Genomic DNA, 25,921 nt, shown 5'->3' with positions numbered 1-25,921 from the left:
ACATAATATCCCATACCCTGATAATTATCTGTACAGTTATAATCCTCCAAAGCGATAATAAATAGAGTGAAGTCACAACGCAAATATAATACACGCAGTAATATAGGTAAAATAGCCAAGAATAATTTGAGAAGAGTAATAAATTCAATTTATATTTTTACAATGTTTCATGTAATTGTAGATTCATACTGGCCCGGAAGTCAAGGAAGTTGGCCAATCTTACAAAAGATGAACGGTAAGGGAAGTTGTATTTTTCTCTTAGGATTGAGTATAGGTTTCAAGTTAAATAGTTAACTCTTTTAGATATATTTATTATGGCCATTGTGCCCCATATCCCCACCTACATCGGCTTAGTAGGCTCCGCCCCCTCCATGCCATCACTGGTGCTTAGGTACCGCCCCTGCATCGTGACATAGAGTCATAGGCCCCACCTCCTCTGTATTGGCTGGACCAGAGGGGCGGAGCTAGGCATGTAGGTTGGCCCATTCTGATGATGCTGCTGAGGGGGTGGGGCGTTTACGGCACTGATGTAGGTGGGGATATGGGGCACAGCGCACCTGAAGCCCAGCCCATATGGCACTGTCCACCAACAATAAGATTTTTGAGGAGAGAGAACACCAAGAAATCCTTTATAAGGTAAGATATGAAATGTCTACAATATAAACTTAAAAATGGTGCTGATAACTATTTATATGGAAAGGCGGTGACAGTATCACTTTAAAGAGATTACTAGCTCGATCATTTAATAATAAGGCCTATGTTGTTTCTTTTTGTTTTACAACTATATAAAAAAGAGAAGAAGTCAGAAACATAATTCTGTTCTTAAATATTTAATCAGTTTAAAGGGGAGATGCGGAGAGCAGGAAAGGTCCTACCTCTTCTGCTCTCGGCGCTCCTCCTTCTGCCCATCTGTGCTAAAATATCCACAGACAACAGGGGGCAGGACATTTTTTGGGCCATGATAAATAGCTGCCTAATATTAACAATGTGCAGCTACATCTGGCGGCTATCGGATATTGTGTGGGCAACATGCTCTCGGCCCTCTCTTTTATGTGGAGGAGGAGCGCCGTAGAGCAGAAAAGGTAGGACCCTTCATGCTTTCTGGATATCCCTGGTAGTGCCCAGGTTTATAGTGTTTTACCTCTGTTAGATAACATAGGCCGTTGTACATGTTTGCATTGTATTTTGTTAAGGCAATTGTCAGAATTGTTTCAATCTTCTGTCTTCTATACTTAGAAAAAGGAAGATCTGTGAACTTTATGCAAGAGTGTTGGAGTCAGAGGAAGCCCTCCATGTAAGATCCCTTTAATACTTCATGTACATGTTTTTTTATATTGGTGTGTAACAAGTGTAGAGACATTGCAGCAAGAACGTCCTGATAAGTATTCTATTACACATGTGCCCAGAGGAATTCTTCTGTGATCCACAAAGGAGAGTATAACCCAGCAAAATAAACCAAAAATATTGGGTCTTCACAATCTATGAACACTCCAAATTATTTCAAGAAAGTTATTGTATGAAAAATGTCTCCTTCAAGGAACTACTGGAACAGTTTGACATATATAATATGCACCCAAATAGAGATGAGCAAACTTTTCAAAAGTTTGATTCGGCAGGTTCACCGAATTTTGAGGCAAAGTTTGAGTTTGTCCAAACTAAACCTCGAACAAACCGCATTAAAACATTGGAAGCGTTTAGGTATTTTAGTACGGTTCATCAAGTTCGCTCATCTCTACTTACCTGTCTGCTCTCTCTCTATATCCTTCTTCTCCTTCGGTGTCCCTCGCAGCTGCCTCCAGCCCGCTCAGCCAATCACTGACTGAGATGGGACAGCGCTGTGTCCAGTGATTGGCTGTTACTCCTGTAGACGAGAGTGACAGCCCAATTAGCCAATCACTGGACAGTGCTGTCCCATCTCAGTCAGTGATTGGCGGATTTTGGTTTGTAGGATTCAGTTTGCTCATCTGTACACTTAATGTCTATGGAGGACGAATGCCTTCTTGTATGACATTAAATCTGTCCTATGCAGACTACTGTCTTCCCTTAGGGTCCTTTTCCATTACCGTAACTCCAGCCATCATCAAGATCAGCACTCGTTATAAGGCTCAATAAATTGTGGTTGGGGCCCATGAATGATTACATGGGAACTATCAGCAGGTTAGACAAGTCTAGTGCCTGTAGTGCCGCGGACGCTGAGTAGGAAGGTATGTGTCTTACCTTCCTCCTCTGTGCCGGTCTTGTGCTGTTAGTCAGGGTAAACTCTGCTCTGGAGCACCCTTAGGAGCACTGCTGCATCATCCGGCCCTCCCCTTCTAATATTAGTGAATAAAGGGGGCAAGCCAGATGATGCTGTAGTGCTCCTAAGGGTGCTCCGGAGCGGAGTTTATTCCAACTAACAGCACGGGACCGGCGGCGAGGAGGAAGTTAAGACACTCCTCAGCGTCCTGGGGCACTACAGGGGGCTATCAGCAGGTTAGATTCATCTAACCTGCCAATAGTTCCCCTTTAAGGTGTTGTTCGTGCAGCCATTAACATTCATTGTTATTGGCTGCACTTCTATTAACACAGAGAGACGTGAGCCAAATAGCGGTAAATTTTAGCACTGCATAAAAGATCCAATGTAATCCTATCCCATTGGCTTATCGCTGGCACTTTTACACAGGGTGATTTAGCCTTTCCAGTAACACTTGCTGCTGAAAATTGGCCTTGTAAAAAGAGTCCTCACGCGCTTAGCAGAATACAGGACATCAGTTCTTGCTAAGGCAGGGACTATAGCAGGGACTAAGGCAGAGAATATAGCAGGGAATATAGCAGGGAATAAGGCAGGGACTATAGCAGGGACTATAGCAGGGAATATAGCAGGGACTATAGCAGGGACTATAGCAGGGACTATAGCAGGGAAAATAGCAGGGAATATAGCAGGGACTATAGCAGGGACTATAGCAGGGAATAAGGCAGGGAGTATAGCAGGGACTATAGCAGGGAATATAGCAGGGAATATAGCAGGGACTATAGCAGGGAATATAGCAGGGACTATAGCAGGGAATATAGCAGGGACTATAGCAGGGAAAATAGCAGGGAATATAGCAGGGACTATAGCAGGGACTATAGCAGGGAAAATAGCAGGGAAAATAGCAGGGAATATAGCAGGGACTATAGCAGGGACTATAGCAGGGACTATAGCAGGGACTATAGCAGGGAATAAGGCAGGGAGTATAGCAGGGACTATAGCAGGGAATATAGCAGGGAATATAGCAGGGACTAGAGCAGGGAATATAGCAGGGGATATAGCAGGGACTATAGCAGGGGATATAGCAGGGACTAAGGCAGGGAATATAGTCGGCATCATCAGGTCGGTAACTGTGAATGTCCCAACAGCCTGTGCATTATGAAGAGAAGAACTGGTGTGAGGAGCAGTACTCTGGGGGCTGCTATACCGCTTACTTTCCACCAGGAGTCCTGACTCAGTTTGGAAGGTATGCTTTAAAGAAACTTAAAAAATATATATTTTTATATATATATAATATATATATATATATATATATATATATATATATATATAGTTTTCAGGAACTGGTATTTTGCTGTCTATATGTAAAATTATCAAATATCACTGTTTTCACATTTAAATCTAGTTGATAAGTGTGTTATTTAATTTTTAAAAAGTCAGGTTACCTACAACTGTGTTTGGTACAACAAGGGTAAAATTAAAGGGGTTATTCAGCATTAGAAAAACATGGTCACTTTCTTCCAGAGACAGCACCACTCTTGTCTGCAGTTTGGGTGCAGGTTTCGCAACTCAGTTCCATTAAAGTGAATGGAGCTTAATTGCAAATCACACCTGACCTGGAGACAAGAGCGGTGCTGTCTCTGGGAGAAAGTGGCCATGTTTTACGAACGCTGGATAACCCCTTTATGGATGCAGATAGAAGTGTCCACATTACTAGATATTCTTCAGAAATATTATTTTTCTTCCTACCAAATGTTAAGGGTTATTCGGCAACCGTTCGGTCGCATCTTCTTCGCTGGCACAGAGACAGCCACTGAGTGGAGTGGATATCTTGAAGGAGCAATCCAAGCTGGAGAAAGGGCCGCCAGAGAGGTACATTTTCTTTTTCCTATGGGATTATGATATGTAGTAATAGATCATTTTTTATTGTAATAAATGAAAACAAAGCCTAGAATGTTTTTGCAAATAGGAGAAATCTCAGTCTTTTCTTTATGACTCATCCTACATTTAAAATCTGTTCCTGGCTTTTACTTTAATAACTGCAATTTACAACCTGAGGCTATGTTCACACTAAGTATAACACACAGAACGGCAGGTGTTACTAAAGATCATCCCGGCCGGATGATTTTAATCCGCATCCCAATTCCCCATTGCACACAATGGAGAGTGCGGCTGGAGCCGCGCGCTCCATTGTGTGAACTGACATGTCTTCTACAGCTGCTATTCAATGAATAGCGGTCACACAAAACTGACATGTCAGTTTTTCGTGTGGCCGGATGGAAGCCTGACTGGAGCGCATACTATGTGTATACAGGCCTGTATTTAGAGTTCATGCTGCCCTAGGCACTTTGCACGCAGAGGCGCCCCCCCCCCCCACGTTGCTGTACATGCATGGTATATACCCTGGCACTTGGGTGCCGCTCTGCTTGATGCCCGCTGTTCTCATCAAACAGACGTGATGGAGGAAGGAAGGAGGCCGGGGACGTCTTAGTTTGGGGACTGGTTCTGTCCAGTGTTGGACTGGGGTACCTGGGGCTCACCAATATACAACCAGTGAGACACGACATGCTGACCCGCTTCTTTCCTGAATTCATCTGTATCTGTGACAAATCTCAGAACACCCTCCATTTATACAGCTCTCAGGGTATGCTGGGAGTTGTAGTCTCTGAGAGGACAACCCTTTAATAAATCACTGTGTGCAGAGTCTCCTGGTGGCTGCAATCTGTGGGTGACAACCATCAGCCCTGAAGGTCCAGCAATACATCTGTCTACAGCCGCAGTTATCATAGGATTGTACTACTTTACTACAACTCCCAGCATATCCTGAGGGCTGCAGACTGTCAGTACATGCTGGGAGTTGTAGTGCCTGCAGCTGTTGTAGTTGGATCCTAGGTGCATCATACACTGGATGCTTTGTGGCACATAAGAAAACATAGATCTGTTGGGGCTCAGTGCAGGGAAGTGACCCCAGAACATCACTAATAGGGGATAGAACAAAAACATCTCCCCCTATATCTTATTAGTGATGTTCTGGGGTCACTTCCCTGCACTGAGCCCCCACAGATCTATGTATTCTGATATGCCACAAAGCATCCAGTGTATGATGCACGTAGGACCCAACTACAGCAGCTGCAGGCACTACAACTCCCAGAATATCCTGAAGGCTGCAGACTGTTCTGGGAGTTGTAGTGCCTGCAGCTGTTGTAGTTGGGTCCTGGAGGCGTTGTGGGAAATCAGAATACATAGATCTGTGGGGGCTCAGTGCAGGGACGTGACCCCAGAACAGCACTAATAGGGATAGGGGGAGATGTTTTTGTTCTATCCCCTATTAGTGATGTTCTGGGGTCACTTCCACACACTGAGCCCCCACAGATCTCTGTATTCTGATCTCCCACAAAGCCTCCAGTGTATAATGCACCTAGGACCCAACTACAACAGCTGCAGGCACTACAACTCCCAGCATTTACTGACAGTCTACAGCCCTCAGGATATGCTGGGAGTTGTAGTGCCTGCAGCTCTTGTAGTTGGGTCCTAGTTTAAAAGTTTGGGTTAGTGTACTGTAGTGACCGCAGGGCTGTGTCAGTACACTACCGCAAACAATACACTGACCCATTGAGACCCCAATGGTACACAGGCTCTGCACACTATAGAAGTGATTACAGTGCAGTTACTAATGACTCACAGGTGACGTCTTCTCGAATTGCTGTCGCTAACTTTTTGCTTTCTTCTCCATCTGGCGCAGCATCATGAAGACTTCTCTGACCATAACTCGTCTGCAGGCGGGCAGCTGGGGGTGACTGGGGCAGGAGGGCAGCTGGGGGTGACTGGGGAAGGGAGGCAGCTGGGGGTGACTGGGAAAGGGAGGCAGCTGGGGGTGACTGGGGAAGGGAGGCAGCTGGGGGTGACTGGGTAAGGGAGGCAGCTGGGGGGAGACTGGGAAAGGGAGGCAGCTGGGGGTGACTGGGAAAGGGAGGCAGCTGGGGGTGACTGGGGAAGGGAGGCAGCTGGGGGTGACTGGGGAAGGGAGGCAGCTGGGGGGAGACTGAGGAAGGGAGGCAGCTGGGGGTGACTGGGGAGGGGAGGCAGCTGGGGGTGACTGGGGAAGGGAGGCAGCTGGGGGTGACTGGGGAAGGGAGGCAGCTGGGGGTGACTGGGGAAGGGAGGCAGCTGGGGGGGGGACTGAGGAAGGGAGGCAGCTGGGGGGGGGGACTGAGGAAGGGAGGCAGCTGGGGGGGGGACTGAGGAAGGGAGGCAGCTGGGGGGGGGACTGAGGAAGGGAGGCAGCTGGGGGTGACTGGGGAAGGGAGGCAGCTGGGGGTGACAGGGGGAGCAGCTGGGGGAGCCAGGGAGAGCAGCTGGGGGGCAGGGGAGCAGCAGGGAGGGGCAGCTAGGGTGGCAGGGGAGAAGCTGGGGTTCAGGGGGAGAGGTTGGGGTTCAGGGGGAGCGGTAGGGAGGCAGTGGAGAAGCTGGGATTCAGGGGGAGAGGCTGGGGGCAGGGGGAGAGGCTGGGGGTCAGAGGGAGGGGCTGGGAGGCAGGGGAGCAGCTGAGAATGCAGGGGGGAGAGGCTGGGGGCAGGGGAGAGGCTGGGGGGACAGGGGAGAGGCTGGGGGGGAAGGGGAAGAGGCTGGGGGGGGAAGGGGAAGAGGCTGGGGGGGAAGGGGAAGAGGCTGGGGGGGCAGGGGAGAGGCTGGGGGGGCAGGGGAGAGGCTGGGGGGTCAGGGGAGAGGCTGAGAATGCAGGGGGAGAGGCTGGGGTCAGGGGAGACGCTGGGGGCAGGGGAGAGGCTGAGGGTTAGGTGGAGAAGTTGGGGGGGCAGGGGAGACGCTGGGGTCAGGGGAGTTGCGGGGGGGCAGGGGGAGAGTCTGGGGGGCAGGGGGAGAGTCTGGGGTCAGGGGAGATGCTGGGGGGCAGGGGAGAGGCTGAGGGTTAGGTGGAGAGGCTGTGGGGCAGGGGAGAGGCTGAAGGTTAGGGGGAGAGGCTGAGGGTTAGGGGGAGAGGCTGGGGGGCAGGGGAGAGGCTGGGGGGGCAGGGGAGAGGCTGGGGGCAGGGGAAAGGCTGGGGGGCAAGGGAGAGGCTGGGGGGGCAAGGGAGAGGCTGGGGGGGGCAAGGGAGAGGCTGGGGGGGCAGGGGAGAGGCTGAGAATGCAGGGGGGAGAGGCTGGGGGGGGCAGGGGAGAGGCTGAGGGTTAGGGGGAGAGGCTGGGGGGGCAGGGGAGAGGCTGAGAATGCAGGGGGTCTGGGGGTCAGGGGAGAGGCTGGGGGGTCAGGGGAGAGGCTGAGAATGCAGGGGGAGAGGCTGGGGTCAGGGGAGACGCTGGGGGCAGGGGAGAGGCTGAGGGTTAGGTGGAGAAGTTGGGGGGGGCAGGGGAGACGCTGGGGTCAGGGGAGTTGCGGGGGGGCAGGGGGAGAGTCTGGGGGGCAGGGGGAGAGTCTGGGGTCAGGGGAGATGCTGGGGGGCAGGGGAGAGGCTGAGGGTTAGGTGGAGAGGCTGTGGGGCAGGGGAGAGGCTGAAGGTTAGGGGGAGAGGCTGAGGGTTAGGGGGAGAGGCTGGGGGGCAGGGGAGAGGCTGGGGGGGCAGGGGAGAGGCTGGGGGCAGGGGAAAGGCTTGGGGGCAAGGGAGAGGCTGGGGGGGCAAGGGAGAGGCTGGGGGGGGGCAAGGGAGAGGCTGGGGGGGCAGGGGAGAGGCTGAGAATGCAGGGGGGAGAGGCTGGGGGGGCAGGGGAGAGGCTGAGGGTTAGGGGGAGAGGCTGGGGGGGCAGGGGAGAGGCTGAGAATGCAGGGAGGAGAGGCTGGGGGGCAGGGAGAGAGGCTGAGGGTTAGGTGGAGAGGCTGAGGGATCAGGGGAGACGCTGGGGGGCAGGGGAGAGGCTGGGGGGGCAGGGGGAGAGTCTGGGGGGCAGGGGGAGAGTCTGGGGGACAGGGGGAGAGTCTGGGATCAGTGGAGATGCTGGGGGGCAGGGGAGAGGCTGAGGGTTAGGGGGAGAGGCTTAGGGTTAGGGGAGAGGCTGGGGGTTAGGGGGAGAGGCTGGGGGTTAGGGGGAGAGCCTGGGGGGGGGGCAGGGGAGAGGCTGGGGGGGGCAGGGGAGAGGCTGAGGGTTAGGGGAGAGGCTGGGGGGTTAGGGGAGAGGCTGGGGGGTCAGGGGAGAGGCTGGGGGGTCAGGGGAGAGGCTGAGAATGCAGGGGGGAGAGGCTGGGGACCGGGGGAGAGGCTGAGGGGTCAGGGGAGACGCTGGGGTCAGGTGAGACGCTGGGGGGCAGGGGAGAGGCTGGGGGGGCAGGGGAGAGGCTGGGGGTTAGGGGGAGAGGCTGGGGGTTAGGGGGAGAGGCTGAGAATGCAGGGGGGAGAGGCTGGGGACCGGGGGAGACGCTGGGGGTCAGGGGGAGAGGCTGAGGGTTAGGTGGAGAGGCTGAGGGGTCAGGGGAGACGCTGGGGGGGCGGGGGGGAGGCTGGGGGGCAGGGGAGAGGCTGGGGGGGGCAGGGGAGAGGCTGGGGGGGGGCAGGGGAGAGGCTGGGGGGGGGCAGGGGAGAGGCTGGGTGGGGGGCAGGGGAGAGGCTGGGGGCAGGGGGAGAGGCTGAGGGGCAGGGGAGACGCTGGGGGGCAGGGGAGAGGCTGAGGGTTAGGGGGAGAGGCAGGGGAGAGGCTGGGGGGCAGGGGAGAGGCTGGGGGGGGCAGGGGAGAGGCTGGGGGGGGCAGGGGAGAGGCTGGGGGGGGGCAGGGGAGAGGCTGGGGGGGGGCAGGGGAGAGGCTGGGGGGGGCAGGGGAGAGGCGGGGGGGGGCAGCCCCGCGGTCCCGGATCTTCTCTCCTGCTCGGCGATGACGTCACATCACGTGAGCGCCGCCGAGCAGGAGACAAGATCCGGGACCGCGGGGCTGCAGCTGGGAGCTTCCGGCCTCTGTCACACTGTGTGTGCCGGAAGCTCAACACCTGCCCCGGACCCCGGCGCTGCATGGGGGGAGGGAACCAGCCTGCCTGCCCATCCTTCTCCCGGCCGCTCCGTCACCCCCCCTCCCCTCCTCCCCCCCCCCCCCCCCCCGGCGCGGACTAGGCACCCGTGGGCCGGTGCCTACGGAGTTTTTTTTTTTTTTTTAAAGTAATAAAAAAAGGTGTTCCCTGCGGGTGCCGCCCCCCGCAGGGCGCCGCCCTAGGCACCGGACCACGGGTGCCTAGTGGCAAATACGGCCCTGTGTGTATACACTCCGGCCGGGATTCCATTCACATGCAACATATGTGTTGTATAAATTACGGCTGTCAGTGCAAATTGTACCAACGGTTGTGATTTATACAACACATACGTTGTGTGAACATGGCCTGACTATGTGAACACACTCCTTAGGCTGGGTTCACACTATGTAAAAATGACGTTCGCCTATCATAAAAACGGATGCATTTTGTGCATCCGTTTGGATCCATTTTTCCATTGACTTCCATTATAAATAAATTGCATCAAAATGCCTCCATTTTTTTTTAACTTACACAAAAAATGTAGCTGACCTTATTTTTGTGTACGTTAAAAAAAAAAAAGGATGCGCTATGATCCTCTTATTCATAGTGGAAGTGCAAAACGCATTAAAAAACGTAGTGTTGTCCATTTTTACATAGGTTCACCCCATGTAAAAATGCACAGGCGTCTTTCATAACAACGGCTGTCATTGCGCAAATAACGTTATTGTGCAAATGTTGGCCGTTGTTATGAAAGACGGCCGTCATTTTTATATAGTTTGAACCTACCTTTAGGCTGTGTTCACATATGCAGAAACAGAATGAAAATGCAACGTGGATGCAATAATGAATAATTTCATTGCCGACTAGCTGTCCTTAAAAAAAAATAATTTTTTTTCTTACACAATTGTTATTAAATTATTGTTATTACACATATATGTATGTCAGTATATATTATATATACTGTTATATCAGTATACTGTATATTATAACAGGCTGAATAGGGATGAGAGAATTTCAGTAGACTTATCAGCCTGCTGCCTTTGAAGTCAATGCCACTCAGCTTCAGGTGCCTGGAAAAGCTGCATCCAGTCCTAGGAAACTTCTCCTAGTTTTCCCGGATTGGATCTAGTTTTTCCAGGCATCCGGGGTGGAGCAGCATGGAGCGGCACTGACTTCAAAGGCAGCAGGCTGATAAGTTAACTGCCGAGCTATTGAAATGATTCACTTAGTTTTTCCTGTACATTCATCCAGCCTTAGGGCCCTATTCCACTGGACGATTATCGTTTGCATAATCGTTAACGATTAACGATCTCAAACGACCGCTATTGCGAAAGACCTGAAAACGTTAACTCATTTCCATGAAACGATAATCGTTACTTATGATCGTAATTGCGATCGTTTTTCTTCGCAAACGACCGAACAACGTCTTATTCAATGCGAACGATTTGCGAACGTTTTGCGAACGAGCAATGATAAAAATAGGTCCAGGTCTTATAAAGCGATCAACGATTTCTCGTTCAGTCGTTAATCGTTAACTGCATTTTAACCGAACGATTATCGTTTAGATTTGAACGATTTAACGATAATCTGAACGATAATCGTCCGGTGGAATAGGGCCCTTAGAGATGAGAGAATTCACTGCATGTATGTAATTATTTTCTAGAGAGACTTCATTGTAAACTATGTAACCTCTCCAATTAACTGTGTTTCAGATCTTATTTGATTTGGGAAAAATTTCAGAAAGTGATATTTGGATAACAGAACCTCAGTCAATGGTAAGAGAGTCCTCAGCTTTGGAATTGTGTTTTTTTTTTTTTTTTTTTTCTTCCTGCACTATATTTAGCTATGTGCATACACAGAATATGTGTTGCCTAGTGTGTATTTGGCAGCAGGAATCTTAAGCAGGAATAACATGTAAATCATGATAATGAGGCCACGCCTCCTCCCCGCCTTGACACGCCTATGAGCCCAGTAATCCTCAGTATTCTATGTATTCTACCCAAATGAAGCAAAAAACTCCGCCCACCAGCTGCTGATTGGCAGTTATCTATCCATGCTGTGTCAATCAGTCAACTGTCAATAAGCAGCTGGAGGGCGAGGGGAGGGGCGTGGCAAGAATCCTATTCTCCTGCATATTAGGAGAACGGCTGGACAGAATGATGGAAGTAATACACCGATCTGTTCAGTATTTCTGTTACTATTTTATGGTGCCTTCCTTTAAGGTTGAATAAACCTAGTGACAGATTCCTTTTAAATTCTGTTTAGTAAATACTTTAAAATAAAGAAAGTATATCCTGAGAGAATTGAGTTTTGTCCAGTTTTAGACAGTTGGTCTAAATATTTTCTCTATAAAATTATTTAATAGGGTTTTCCAAGCAAAATAGGCTGAACTATGCACATGATTGGTCAGCAGTCACTGATCTTCAGGGTGGATGTAATATGACTTCAATGTTGATATATTGGCTCTAATTGTACATAGAATCTGTGAATAAGTTTTATTTTTTTTCTGTATTCTAGGATATTCCAGCCATTCCAATTACAACTACCTTCTGGGAAAGAAACTTGCCATCTGTGGGTGGTTTACTGACTCTTGTTGGGTTTTCAGCGGTTGTAACATCAACAGTGGCTTTAGGTCTAACCGTTTACAAGAAAGGACTGCTCATTCACAATTAGAAGCTGCTTCATTCCAAATATTTCATTCTAGTCTAAGATTCCAAAGTGTGAAAGATCTCAGCAGAACATCTCATCTCATAAAGGAAGGGTTACACTTAAGGTTTAATCCTTTTCATTTCAGTAGTTGCAGATGGCAGAACCTCACTTGTGCATTTCCTCCGTAAAAGATTAAAATGACTCAGATTGTTTCTTTTTTCTTAATTTAAAAAAAAAAGTTATAATGTAACAATTTTAGGAAAAATTGGTATATTTGGTGAGGTTGAACAACGAACCACATCAAAGGAGTTTTCCAATCTGGGACATTTTGCCATAAGTGTCTGATAGATGTATGCCCCCAGTCTCTAATGGTCTGCGTGAAGCGGGGGCACTGTTTTTGAAGCCATAAAAAGTTTTTTTATGCAGTTTTCAGTCAACTCTTATTCACTTTAAAGGGGAACTATTAGCAGGTTAGACAAATCTAAAACGCCTGGGATTCTGAGGAGGAAGGTACATGTACATGTTTCCTTCGTCCTTGGTGCAGGTCCTGCTCTGTTAGTTGGGGTAAACACGGCTCCGGAGCACCCTTTGTAGCACTGCCACATGGCCCGCCCTTTCTAATGATAATCAATGGAGATGGAGGGTCGGATGATGAAGGGAGTGCTCCTAAGGGTGCTCTGGATTGGAGTTTACCCCGACTAACAGTTCGGGAATGGTGCAGAGGAGGAAGGTAAGACGCATACCTTCCTCCTCAGCTTCCCAGGCACTATAGGGGCCTATCATACCAGCGGGTTGGATTCATCTAACCTGCTGATATTTCCCCTGTAATGATGTTATGTATAACAGCCTGCTGGGCTGCTTTCAGCTTTCAGCTTTCCGATCACCTACAGGCCACAAAGGGCCAGGGGAGCGCTTAATCATAAAACAGACAAAAAGTCCCAAGCAATATGGAAACCATTACTTTATAGCCTACATAAATGGACATTTTTGTGGTAGTTGTTTGCAACTTTTTTTCTACATGGAAACATTGTAGATCATAATCCCATGTCTCTAGCCTAACTTTCAGGTGGCTCAGGTAGCGCTAGCCTAAAAGGATATAATTACCTCAGAACATTTCATTTGTCATAAGGTGCCTACATGTCTCCTGAATTATATGTAATAGTCTGTGTATAATGAACAATAGTTTCTATTTGTCCGTTCTACCCATGGCTGATTTTTTCAGATTCAGCTACGTTGAATTGAATTGGTTTAAATGTCAATATTCACAGTCAACTTCATCTATGGAAGTCTGAGCTGTTTTGGTAATTCTGCTCATCACAAGGCTATGTTCACACATCGTTGAAATGATGGAAGTTTTTCTTAAACGGCCATCATTTCACAGCAAGTAACGGCCATTATTTTGTAACAACGGCCGGTATTACAAAATCCCACATGTTATTTGCTTTGAAATGATGGTCGTCTAAGAAAAACATCCGTCATTTCAACGGTGTGTGAACATAGTGTATACTTATTTCAGTTTAACTAATCCCTAAACAGCCTCGAGGAGGTTTTCTCAACACATCAACCTTGAAACTAAACAGGACCTCACTGTGTTTTTTTTAATTTTAGATTTGACTGTTAATAATGATGACTATTAAATATAATGGTGTGTAGTACTTTTATAATTCATTGCCCTATACAAAGTAGAAATCTCTAAGAGCGGTACACTTGAATTTTTCTTCAAGAAGAAGTGGAAATAAAACAGTCCTATTGATGGGCTGCTTTAGGCTATGTTCACACACCATCAAAATAAGGAATGTTTTTATTGGATGTCGTCATTTAACAACAAATAATGGCCTTTATGTCATGGTAAATGACGGCCGTCCAATACAAACAGCTGGGATTTTGACAGTGTGTGAACATAGCCTTAAGCAACAAAACAGGTTTATGTAACATTAGTCATGTTTACCTATAGGAAAAAAGTTACAAGCAACATTCCAACAATCATATTCAATTCTCCCCCCCCCCCTTTCTATCTCTCTGAATTTAAAGGAGAAGTCCGGCATCTGGGTCTGGCTTTTTTTTTCAAAAAAGTTGGTGGCTGAAAATAACAACATGCACCTACCTCCCTGGCTCCGCTGTCCCCCGATTCAGTTCCCATGATAACCACTTCTAGGTATGGGTGGGGACTCGGGTTGTAACGTGTCAGTCCCGCTAAACTAGTCAGTAGCTGTTGACTGGCAGAGCGGGGCTGACACATCACAATCAGAAAGGGACCGGGGGACCAGGAGCCAGAGGGGCCGACCGCGGACCCCTGTGCTGGAGCCGGAGAGGTAAGTACATGTTGTTCTGTTCAGCCACCTCCTTCCCAGCTCTTCAAAAAAAAGTTGCTTGCAACTTATTTTGTCGACAGAGAAACATTGAACTTGCAGCATGGTTGCAGTGATCCCACATCTTCAGCAAGACTTGCCGGGGACCCCATATCACCATTAACCCCTAGTCTCCAATTATTTACCATGAAGTCTGTCTTTACATGTATACCAAATGCTATGCTATTCTGTACATAAACCGTATGTTGGATTTATTCATTTTACATACAACTCTTTTTGTTAGTCATTCCATCATTGCCTATTGTAAAGTCTGAGCTGATCGTTACATCTGCAATTTGTCAACAACTTATAATGGCTCTTATATATTTCTATGACCTCAACTAATGACCTTAAAGGGAATCTGTCAGCTGCAATTCATTTTCCAAACTGCTGACACTGTTAGATAGGTGTAAGGACAAGGAGACACATTGTACCTTTTATATATATATATCTGTCTGTCATTCCAGGAGATAGAAAATGCTATTATTCTATAGTACAGAGTAAAAGGGTCTCCTATAACAATTCTTTACCCCCCCCCCCCCTTCCATATCTGAACCTGATTTTCCAGGAGTCAATCAAGCAGGGAGGGGAGAGAAGAAGCATTACAGATTTTCACAGCCTCTTTGATCCTCTTTGATGTCTCTACATTGTGGAAGCACAGCTGGCTATATGAAAGGTACCACGTGTCTCCTCAGCTATCTTACAGTGCCAGCAGTTTGGATCCTGGATTACAGCTGACAGATTCCCTTTACCAGACTTCTTAGTTTACAGTTAAACCAACCTATCAGCCTTGGTACTGCTGATGACATCACTGTGTGTTTAAATTGTAAGTCTTGGTGGTGCGTAGTACTTTTGTAACTTAACTGTCCAGAACATTCTTAATGCGAATGTATCAGCCCCAAGGCCAAAATTAAGATTTACATACAACCCTATCAGCACCGCAATGGTGAATCAGCTGGTGTGGCTCTTTTTGTTGATTGGTCGCCTGGTTTGTGGTATAGTTGCCTATACAGTGGTACCTCGGTTCTCAAACTGCTCAGAATTCAAACTATTTTAAAAAAAAAGTTTGCTTTGGTTCCCAAACTCTTGCTCATTAGAAGGGATGGTCCGAACAGAGTTCGGATCGGGTTCGTACGAACCCGAACCCTCGGTAATGATTCCCACTGTCTGCCCGCTCCGTGCAGCGGGCGGATCCAGCGGGAGGACCGCCTGGAAAAATGGGATACAGCCATAGCCATAGGCTATGCACAGAGCGGGCAGTCATCGGGAGTCCGATGCCGAGCGTTCGAGTTCATCCGAACCTCGGTGGGTTCGGACCATCCCTACTCATTAGCATTTTGAAGTACAGGCAAATATAACCCGAACCAAGCGACCAATTCAAAAAGATCAACACCAGCTGATTCACTATAGTGGTGCCAATAAAGTGGTAGGTAAATCTTATTTTTTACCTTAAATTGTCGCTGTCGTTATAACTTTCAAAATTTAAATCCACAGTAGATGTGATATACATCAAGTTTGCAATATACCAATATGCAATGTTATCATGCTGTAATACAAAGCTGTACTTACCAGAAATCCAGGTCCAGTCTCCAGAAGGCAGATTGTTTGACTTGTGCTTGTTGAACAAAGCAGACTAAACACAGGAATTCGACTCAATGTGGCCATTAATCACATGACTGCCTTCTCTCTGTAAGCACTCACATGACCTGGAAAACACTGGACTTCCTGTTTTCTGACTCTGAGAACAAAAAAAAAAATCAGAAAACAGGAAGTGCCATGTTTGCCATGATAAAAAAAAGGAATGTAAATTGCAAACTTGCTTTATATCACATCTACAGTTGATTAAAATTTTGAAAGTTATACCAGCAGCAACACTTTAAGGTGGTACATCTGCATTAAAGAGGCGAGCTTGAATTTCTCATCAGAAAAAATAAAATGAGTGAAATAAACTAATTAGTGCACATATCTAGGGCGTTACATTTATTGTTTGTATTGCCCGGTGTTGTTCATGAATATATATAAACTATATCATTTCAATAGTGGATATCTATACAAGAACATTTGTAATTGTGGCTTATACAAGTTGTTGGAAGTCAAAGATGCTGATAGTCAAAGTTAGTATTAATTTATATGAGATGACCTCGACAAAGTCCTGACTACTAATGTGCTTTAAAAATAAAAAATAAATTCTACAATAAAATAAAGCGATAGAACTTGTGTGAATCTATTCATGTTTGGCTATTGATTATTCTTATATATATTCTAGGGAATCCAGAAATGTAGGGTCATGTGTTAAAATGTTTAAGGACTGTATTAGGGTCAGTTCACACAGAGTAAATTCATGTCAATTCTTTAAGCTGCGGAGAGCAGGAGCGCGCAAGCCTTTTCATAGAGAAACAGGAAGCAGGTGAGATTCCGCGGCGGAGAATTCTGAACTGGCCCTTAGTGAGAGAGTTGTTTTGTGAAGATACTGTAAGCTTTCAGCATTTCTCTTTACTCCCGCTTATACATTTAAAACCACAAACTTTTAGGCTATGTTCACACAATCGGCAACAATGACCGTACTTTTTACAAAAAGATACGTTTCCTTGTCTTCTATGGAATCCTGGATAGAGCGTATACACATAGTATACGCTCTGTCCGGGATCTCTCGGGGCGCCATAGAAAACTGACATGTGAATTGCGCCCGCAGGATTCGCCTGCATCAGAACTCTGCGGCTGCAATGAGATAGTCTTTTCAGAGACTGGCCGTTTCATGACCCGGACGGGTCACGGAACGGCCGGTCTCTTACACAGTCTGAACATGGCCTTACATTGTATTATGGCACTGGGTATCAGTATCTATTATCTCCTTTTTATATATAACGATACCGTCTAAACGCTGATTGTTATAAAAAAAAAATTGTTACTTCAAAATTGTTAATCGTACGATCAGGCGAGTTATCGTTCCGTGTAAACGCAGCATAAAGGGAACCAATTAGCCCAATTGGCCTGATTTGTTTTCCTGCAGCACTGTATAAAGCTCCTATGCAGCTTGCGGCACGTACTGGCGGTGGCTGCAGCAGAATCCTTATACCAGAGAAAATGAGGTTTTAGGCCAGGTTCACACAGCGTTCAGGTATCACACAGTGTTCTGTGATACGGCCGTGTCAAAGAATGACCAGTGTCAGTGAAGTTCATCCCGGCCGGTACTGCAGTGAATTTCTTTTAGAGTACCCATAGATTACCCATAGCATACAATGGAAAGTGTGACCGGAGCCACACTACATTGTGTGAACTGTCAGTGTTGTGTGGCTGCTATTCGATGAATAGCAGCCGCACAAAACTGACTTGCCAGGCTTTGCTGCGGCTGCTTGAAATCCCCACCGGAGTGTATACAGTGTTTAAACACACTGGCTGGGATTTCATTGACTTCAGTGCAATGTAAATTTTCAATTAATCACAGCCGGTGTTGCAATTTGCAACAATGGCCGTGATTAATTGAAAATTTATGTTGTGTGAACCTTAATTTGCTGGTGCATGGCAGTGAGGCGGGCAGGCAGTCATCTGGGTGGCTCCCCGCCTGTGTGTAGTCACCGTCATCTGCCTGTTACTGGCCTTTCCCTCTGTCAATCATCCCCGCTGAGCCTGCTGATTGCAAAAACATAGTGTGAACCCAGCCTTATCCTTTTGAGTTGAAATTTCCAAATGCCATAATAATATCACACGTTGCAGTATCCATTTTTTTCTATAAAGAGTTTACACTTTATTTCCAGCACTTTTTAAAAACCTATTCATACAATCTAGCAGAAAATTGTGCAGTTTTTGATTGCATTAAACACTTTGTGAGCAGGAGTGGTGTTATTTTTCTATAGAAACAATTAAAATCTAAAAAAATAAAATAAAATTATCATAGTGAAGACTTGTTAATTACAATATTTAATCGTGAGATCATTACAATATTCGGAGCTACAATCACTAATACCACGTGCTCCTTTTCTGCTAGCTTTAGACCAGATTCACATTCACTGTAGGAGTCAAGATTTTTGATGAAAATTAAAATTGCATTTAAGACTCAGGTGACCCTTCTTGATGGCTATAATTCCAGCCGCTGCTGTCGCAAAGAAAGCCGAGAAGCCAATGAATCTCAGGAGGCCTTGCGTAGAGGGCAAATGTCTTTCCAAAAATGTTGTTGTGATTGGCAGAGCCGGCACATCCTAAGAGGAACACAATTAGATGGTTGTCAATTGCAAAGGATTCCATGGGCCTTGTAAGATATGTTTGAAAAATTCTGATTTATCAAATAACATTTATTGCTAAAATAAAATGTGGTATGAAATAGGGTTTAGATAAAAAAGATGACAAAAATATATTATTATTATTAACCATCATGATCTGTATTTTATCAATCTATTGTTACTGTTGTATAGAATGCTTAAGAACAAATAATGTGAATACCACAATGGCCCAACGTTGAAATGTACCCGTCATGATTGGCCGCTTCCAGATCTGCCGTAAAATCCACTGCTCGGGTCTCCATTGATACGGTACTGTAATGTGCATGGCCCCCATTGGATCCCCCCCATTACATTACTGTCTCATTGTGCCTCCATATCCATGGAGACCTGAACTTTCAGATTAACAGTGAATCTTGCCGCTGATTCCGGATAGGCCCGCCGGGATGGATACACTTCAAGGTTGCGTTTACACGTACAGGATCCGCAGCAGATTTGATGCTGTGTTCGGGTATTTAGTGAAATTGATATCTGCGCCACCAAATCTGCTGCAGATCCAGTATGTGCAAAGACACCCTCAAGGGGTTATATGGAGAGCATAAAATGTCCTGTGTCTTTTTCTAAACAGGGCTGTGGAGTCGGAGTCTCGGAGTCGGAGTCAGAGCTAGTTTTGGCTGGAGTCGGAGTTGGAAAAAATGTACCGACTCCAGCTTTAAAATAATCTTTAAAAAATTTAGAATTGAGTTTTGACATAAATGTTATAAGTTTTGCTCATCAGTATATTTTATGAGCAATATTCTAATAGGTCACTGGCCCTATTAGATAAGGGGGTCGGGGAAATGTTGTCGGTCACTATTTGGCAGTTTGTTTCTGAGCTGGAAGAGTCCATTGTGTGGGGGGAGATCTGTGCTGTTGTCTTCCTGGATGCTGGATGATTGTATATGAGCAGCAGTGTAATATGGAGATATCCTGTGTAATATAGAGGAGGAGGAGAAGATATAAGTAGTGCGGCAGTAACCTATGTCCTCAGTGTGGTGTTTTCTCGCTGGGAGAGGATTGTGGGCCACATGTATCATCCGGCGAACGGATGATTTTCGGCGGAAAGTGCCGATTTGCGTATTTTTTTATTCGCAAATGGCCGATTTGCAAATAAAATATTCGCAAATTGGCACTTTCCGCCGAGTACACCAGGGGGGCGGAAAGGGGGCGTGTAGTGGGCGGAACGGAGGGCGCGGACTCTGAGTCCGCGCGATTTACCATCCGTTCCGCCCAAATGTACGCCGAAAACCTACTCCAGTCCTCAGCTGGCATAGGTTTTCGGCGGTGCGCACCGGCGCGCACGGGATTTATGTAGAAGCAGTCCGCCTCTACATAAATCTCCGTAGCGCCGGAGCTGCGGGGGCATTTATAAGTCCGGCGTAAAAAACGCCGGACTTAATAAATGCCACCCTGTGTGTTTTTCTTCAGTGTTCTATGGCTGCAGCTGTGTGTGTGCACTATGGCTGCTGCAGGCTGTGTGTGTGTGCTATGGCTGCAGCAGGCTGTGTGTGTGTGTATGAGTGTGTGTGTGTGTGTGTGCTATGGCTGCAGCAGGCTGTGTGTGTGTGTGTGTGTGTATATGAGTGTGTGTGTGTGTGTGTATGTACTATGGCTGTAGCAGGCTGTGTGTGTGTGCTGTTGTGTGCCCCCACAGTGACCCTCATCACTATGTGTGACCCCCTGTATATCACTATGGCTGACCCATCTGTATCACAGGTATCTGGAATTGTTAGCAGTGTTTCTTTAAGTATGGTGAATATTTAGTTAGAAACATAGAAGACTGTCAGCAGGAAAAGATCACCTGCTCCATCTAGTCTAGTTCGGAGTTGGAGTCGGAGCTGCGGCTTACCGACTCCACAGCCCTGTTGCTAACTAGCACTGCATTTCCTCCCATTGGCTGCCTTGGAAGATAACCTCCTAGACAGGGGGGGGGGGGGCATGTTGTGGGCGATGATAAATAGCTGCCTAGTCAGAGTGACATCAGCAATCTATTGGGCATGGTGTTCGGGTGTGGTTTCTCCTGTACACAACGCCTGCAACCCTAACCTGATTTCACCTACTATTTTTTATTAATTAACATAAAGCAAAGTTCAAACTTGGTAAATTGATTTCATAATACATGGTATTGGTAAATTAGTGAATTGGTCTCTGCACAATAGCAGAGCAGATTTATGCCATATCTAGTGACGGTAAATATTCATAGGAGCTCTTTGTGGGCCGGAAAATTGCATATTATGAGAAGAATTGACTGCACCTATCTATGGAGCTATCCATTTTTTTTAACTAACTTACCACAGATTCTGGCTCTGGCACCCATATCTGGTCCTCGCCAATAAGTCCCATCTCACACATGACCTGCAGGGAAGTGATATATAAAACTAGTCAAATTTCATGCAATTTCGAGGACTTTTCACAGGATACAGATGAAACGTCTTAAAATGTCATCTATGCTGCTGCTACTACAAAACCTGCTGGTTTTCCACATATAAAATTGCATATTCTTGGCATGTAGGTGTTGTAAGTTTAATAAAAATTGTGTAAAGTGAAATGCCAGGTTGCAAGAAAGAAAACACTGGCTGTCAAAAATCTAAAAAAAAAAGAGGCTTATAGCAATTACTTTATTTTTTTTTACCATAGCAGCTATTAGTGCATTAAAGGGGATGTTGTGCTCCTGCAAATAAGGCCGGGTTTACATCAGTTTTTTTTTTTTTATCAGAAACTGACCACAAATGAAAAAAAAAAAAAAAAAGTTGTCATAGGTTTATTCCATCAGGTTTTTCCTCTTTTCTGTATTAATTTGAATCATCTTCTATACATAAAGCAAAAAGGGGCAAAGGGACATTACTATTAGGACTACACACAGGGGGCCATCTATTATAGGGGTACAACACACAGGGGGGCGGCTACTATAGGGGAACAACACACAGGGGGCAGCTACTATAGGGGTACAACACACAGGGAGCAGTTACTATAGGGGTACAACACACAGGGGGCAGCTATTACAGGGGTACAACACAGGGGGGCAGCTATTACAGGGGTTCAACACACAGGGGGCAGCTACTATAGGGGTACAACACACAGGGAGCAGTTACTATAGGGGTACAACACACAGGGGGCAGCTATTACAGGGGTACAACACACAGGGGGGCAGCTAGTATAGGGGTATAACACAGAGGGGGCCAGCTACTATAAGGGTACACCACACAGGGGCAGCTACTATAGGGGTACAACACACAGGGGGCAGCTAGTATAGGGGTACAACACACAGGGGGGCAGCTAGTATAGGGGTACAACACACAGGGGGGCAGCTAGTATAGGAGTACAACTCACAGCTCTCCATAAACTTTAATGCAACACCAGATCACTGGACCCACCATACATAAGAACGCTGCAAGATACATTCTGATGTACGCCCTGTCCGGTGATCCGGCGGTACTATTAACATGCCAGATGCTTCAAACTGTCCCATTGAGACACATGGGGTCAGTTCAAAGATGCTCCGGCACTTTTCTACTTCAGAGTGAAACACAGCAGGATTGCCGGATGGATGTAAACCGGGGCTAAAATATCCTTCTTACTGTTCACACATACAATACACTTTATCATTTTTACTTCACCTCTCTGGCCGCCCTCTCTCCAGCTTCTATGGCTCCTTCCATGTATCCACTCCATACAGTCGCTGTCTCTGTACCAGCAAAGTAAAGCTTTCCAACTGGTTTACGAATCACACTGTGGGAACATATAGCACGTGTCTAAGGTTCCTTTTCCCATACAAAGGACGCTGTTATATCTAGGTGGTGCGGACTGTCTTTTTATCACTTTATCTTCCGTTCCTCTTGCTTTGTCATGTTCCACCAGCCATTGTTGAACAATGTATAGCACTTCATCCTACTCAAAGAGGCCACTTCTATTAAAGAACACTGTTGCAAAACTACAGCTGTTGCAAAACTACATTTTCCATCATGCCTGGGCAGCTGGAGGGCCAAAGGTTCCCCATCCCTGCCATGATAGAAGGATATTTAAACGGCCCCCTATTGCGCACAGGGCACAAAGGAGGACAGTAAGTCTGTTACCTTCCTCCTTAGAGCCATTCCCGTGCTGTTAGCTGTGTAATCCTTTGTCTGGAGCACTGCTAGGAGCACTGCCCCGCCTCCAGAGCTCCTTCCTGGCTTGGGGGCGGGGCAGTGCTCCTAACTGTGCTCTGGACTGAGGATTACACAGCTAACAACAAGGGAATGGTTCAGAGGAGAAAGGTAAGAGACATACTGTCCTCCTTGGTGGCCCACACACAGTAGGGGTCTGTCAGCAAGTTAGATTTGTCTAACCTGCTGATAGTTTCCCTATCATATCAAAATCATATCCACTTAAATGCCAGAATGCTGAAATGAAAAAAAAAACATTGCCCAAAACATTACAATACTTTACCTAATAATAACGTAAAGGTTAGGTAAAATACACGTTTAATGTTCCCCCCTCCCAGAGATTAACAATGATTCTATTCATGTCTTTACCTTTTCTGCCACCTTCCCTTAGTTTTAAGCTGCTGCTTTTTGCTAAAGAAACAAAAAATTGTGTGTGAGCTGTTCTCCTCGTCTCCCCCTCCTCCCTCCTTCATTCTGAGATGGCTGATGTAAACAAGTCCCTATCTGCAACTTTATAATGGCAGGAAGATTCATCACAATGAGTTCATCAGCAACTTAACCCTCCCAGCTTTACAAAGAAGCTACAAAGTTGCAGATACAGCCTGCCAGGGACTTGTCTACATTAGCTTTTTCGGTAGGGAGGAGGGGGACTGAGAGAAAAGCTCACATACATTTTATTGTGTCTGGGAGAAGGAGACAGAAAAGGTAATGACATGTATGGAATCCATTGTTGGTCTCTAGGTGGGGGGATGATTTAGCATATATTTTACCTATATTTTATCTAATGGGATTGTATTAATTTCACCTGTTAGTGGTTTAAATGATATAGCTGATGTATACATATCCCTGTAATTACATCCAGCGTGTATAAGTAGGACATGTAAGATAACAGGGGGTGTATTAATGTCTGGCGGAAACTTTGAAATGGTAAGTCCATCCATTGGAACAGATGGCGTAAACTCTCATACATTCAAATAGATTAGCAGAGCTTAAGTGGTTAGCATAACATTCATTATATAGAAAAGATATATGTAGGCTGCGAATGAGGATAGAAGACAGCATGAGTAATCATTGTACATACAGGATATATTATAGCTGCTTCTATACATCCATACCTGCCAAACTGAGTCATAATCCCTGGAGGGAAATACGCCGTGTAACATCCACCGGAGTATTGCTCCTTACACCAGTCCTTCTCTTCATAGTGCACTGGCTGTTAAAGAATAATCAAAGATACAATTGGTCCAAACAACAAAACTCACAGTACATTACAGCTAAAGCTACGTTTTGGCAAACCGTTTTTGCAAAAAAAAAATGGATGAAAAAAAACGAATGCATTTGTGTGCATCTGTTTTGATCCGTTTTTCCATTGACTTTGTAAAAAAAAAAAAAAAAAAGATCAGTTTTTTTTTTACGAACACAAAAGTAGGGACAGCTATGTTTTTGTGCACGTTAAAAAAAAACGGATCCGTTTTGATCCATTTTTTTTTACAATGCAAGTGAATGGGAAAACGGATGCACACAAATGCATTCGTTTAAAAAAAAAAAAACGGATGAAAAAAACAGATTGCAAAAACGTAGTGTGAACCCAGCCTAACTGTATCCTAGGTTTAAAGAGAACCTGTCACCCCCCATGCCGGGGTGAAGGCCGCCTGACCCCCCACTAAAGACCCTTATACTTACTCCTTCTCTCCAAGTCCCGGAGCCGGTCCCGGGACAGAGATATCCCCTTTGGAAGCCCGGCGCCCACACTGCAGAGATGAGTCCGACACTCAGAGAATGAATGACTCCATTCATTCTCTATGAGTGTCTGACTCATCTCTGGAGCACATGCGCCGGGCCTCCGACAGGGATATCTCTGTCCCGGGACCGGCTCCGGGACTTGGAGAGAAGGAGTAAGTATAAGGGTCTCTAGTGGGGGGTCAGGCGGCCTTCACCCCGGCATGGGGGGGTGACAGGTTCTCTTTAAGAATTTGAACTTCCCTGTATGGCATAGGGGCTTTCTTTTTATGTTTCATGTTACCCACGGGGGGGAAAATCACCTGATGGCCCTTTGTGAGCCCAATCACAACCTTAAAATAAGTTACTTCAGTGTTGTTAAATGCAGAATTAAAGGGGTACTCCAGCAAAAACATTTTTTGTTTCATATAAACTGGTGTGAGAAAGTTAGATAGATTTATAATTTACTTCTATTCAAAAAATCTCCAGTCTTCCAGTACTTATCAGCTGCTGCATGTCCTGCAAGAAGTGGTGTATTCTTTCCAGTCTAAAACTATGCTCTCTGCTACCACCTCTTTCCATGTCAGGAACTGTCCAGAGCAAAAGAACACTGCAGAGACACCATCACATGTCTCGACGTCAGTGAACTAGCCAGACCTTCCCTCTGGAAAGGAACAACCAAGCCAAAGATGTTCTCCAGTCAAGGAAACCACATCAGCAAGGTATCCATCCACAGACAGCTGTTTCGGGGTTTTTGTCCCTCATTAGTGTGGAGTAGGTTTCTGGCTAGTGGGAGCAATGACTAGTAAGTGCATGCAAAAGGACGCTGGTTGACCTCAGGGAGATCAACCAAAACACTGCAGAGACATCATCACGTGTCTCAACGTGTCAGTGTATTCTAGAACATTGCCCCAGTGTATTCTAGAACATTGTTGTCTCTGCAGTGTTTTGGTTGATCTCCCTGAGGTCTTCCAGCATCCTTTTGCATGCACTTAATAGTCATTGCTCACACTAGCCAGAAACCTCCTCCACACTGATGAGGGGCAAAAACCCCGAAACAGCTGTCTGTGGATGGATACCTTGCTGAGGTGGTTTCCTTGACTGGAGAACGCTTTGGCTTGGTAGTTCCTTCCCGGAGGGAAGGTCTGGCTAGTTCACTGACCTCGAGACATGTGATGGTGTCTCTGCAGTGATCTTTTGCATATTTGATTTCCCAGAGGGCAATGTTCTAGAATACACTGACGTTGAGACACGTGATGGTGTCTCTGCGGTGTTTTGGTTGATTTCCCTGAGGTCAGCCAGCATCCTTTTGCACGAACTGTCCAGAGCAGTAGCAGATCCCCATAGAAAACCTCTCCTGCTCTGGACAGTTCCTGACATGAACAGAGGTGGCAGCAGAGAGCACTGTGTCAGACACTCCTTCCTGCAGGACATACAGCAGCTGGAAGAATTTTTTAATGGAAGTAAAAAAAAAAAAAGAAAAAAAAATCCCTGGAGTACCCCTTTAAAAGTTTCAGAACTGTAGGTATTTTTTTATTACTAAACACAAAAAGAATAAAAACCCTTACATGGCTTTGTATATATTACGGCTTTTAGAGTTACAAATTTTCCAAAAATCTCTGATGGGGAAGGAGT

At 46.4% G+C, this 25,921-nt stretch overlaps 2 protein-coding genes across 2 annotated transcripts in view; one reads left to right on the top strand and one right to left on the bottom strand.

The window, feature by feature from the left end:
• Positions 1-12,544, top strand: part of LOC138768175 (amine oxidase [flavin-containing]-like) — a 62,490-nt gene extending 49,946 nt beyond the window's left edge. The window contains exons 10-15 of the mRNA XM_069946297.1: positions 182-235; positions 1,237-1,294; positions 3,379-3,476; positions 3,991-4,102; positions 10,888-10,950; positions 11,693-12,544. Of these exons, the coding sequence (XP_069802398.1) occupies positions 182-235; positions 1,237-1,294; positions 3,379-3,476; positions 3,991-4,102; positions 10,888-10,950; positions 11,693-11,848 (541 nt within the window). The 3' untranslated portion in view covers positions 11,849-12,544. The remainder of the gene's footprint in view (positions 1-181; positions 236-1,236; positions 1,295-3,378; positions 3,477-3,990; positions 4,103-10,887; positions 10,951-11,692) is intronic.
• A 5,353-nt stretch (positions 12,545-17,897) lies between these two features.
• The window catches only part of LOC138767472 (amine oxidase [flavin-containing] B-like), a 49,290-nt gene continuing 41,266 nt past the window's right edge, over positions 17,898-25,921 (bottom strand). Inside the window, exons 12-15 of the mRNA XM_069944978.1 lie at positions 23,683-23,780; positions 22,043-22,154; positions 20,718-20,780; positions 17,898-18,368 (exon numbers count right to left, since the gene is read on the bottom strand). Coding sequence (XP_069801079.1) covers positions 18,189-18,368; positions 20,718-20,780; positions 22,043-22,154; positions 23,683-23,780 — 453 coding nt within the window. The 3' untranslated portion in view covers positions 17,898-18,188. The remainder of the gene's footprint in view (positions 18,369-20,717; positions 20,781-22,042; positions 22,155-23,682; positions 23,781-25,921) is intronic.

The sequence above is a fragment of the Dendropsophus ebraccatus genome, chromosome 11 (genome assembly GCF_027789765.1).
Source record: "Dendropsophus ebraccatus isolate aDenEbr1 chromosome 11, aDenEbr1.pat, whole genome shotgun sequence".
NCBI classification, from domain to species: domain Eukaryota; kingdom Metazoa; phylum Chordata; class Amphibia; order Anura; family Hylidae; genus Dendropsophus; species Dendropsophus ebraccatus.
This window is presented reverse-complemented; position numbering and strand designations above follow the sequence as displayed.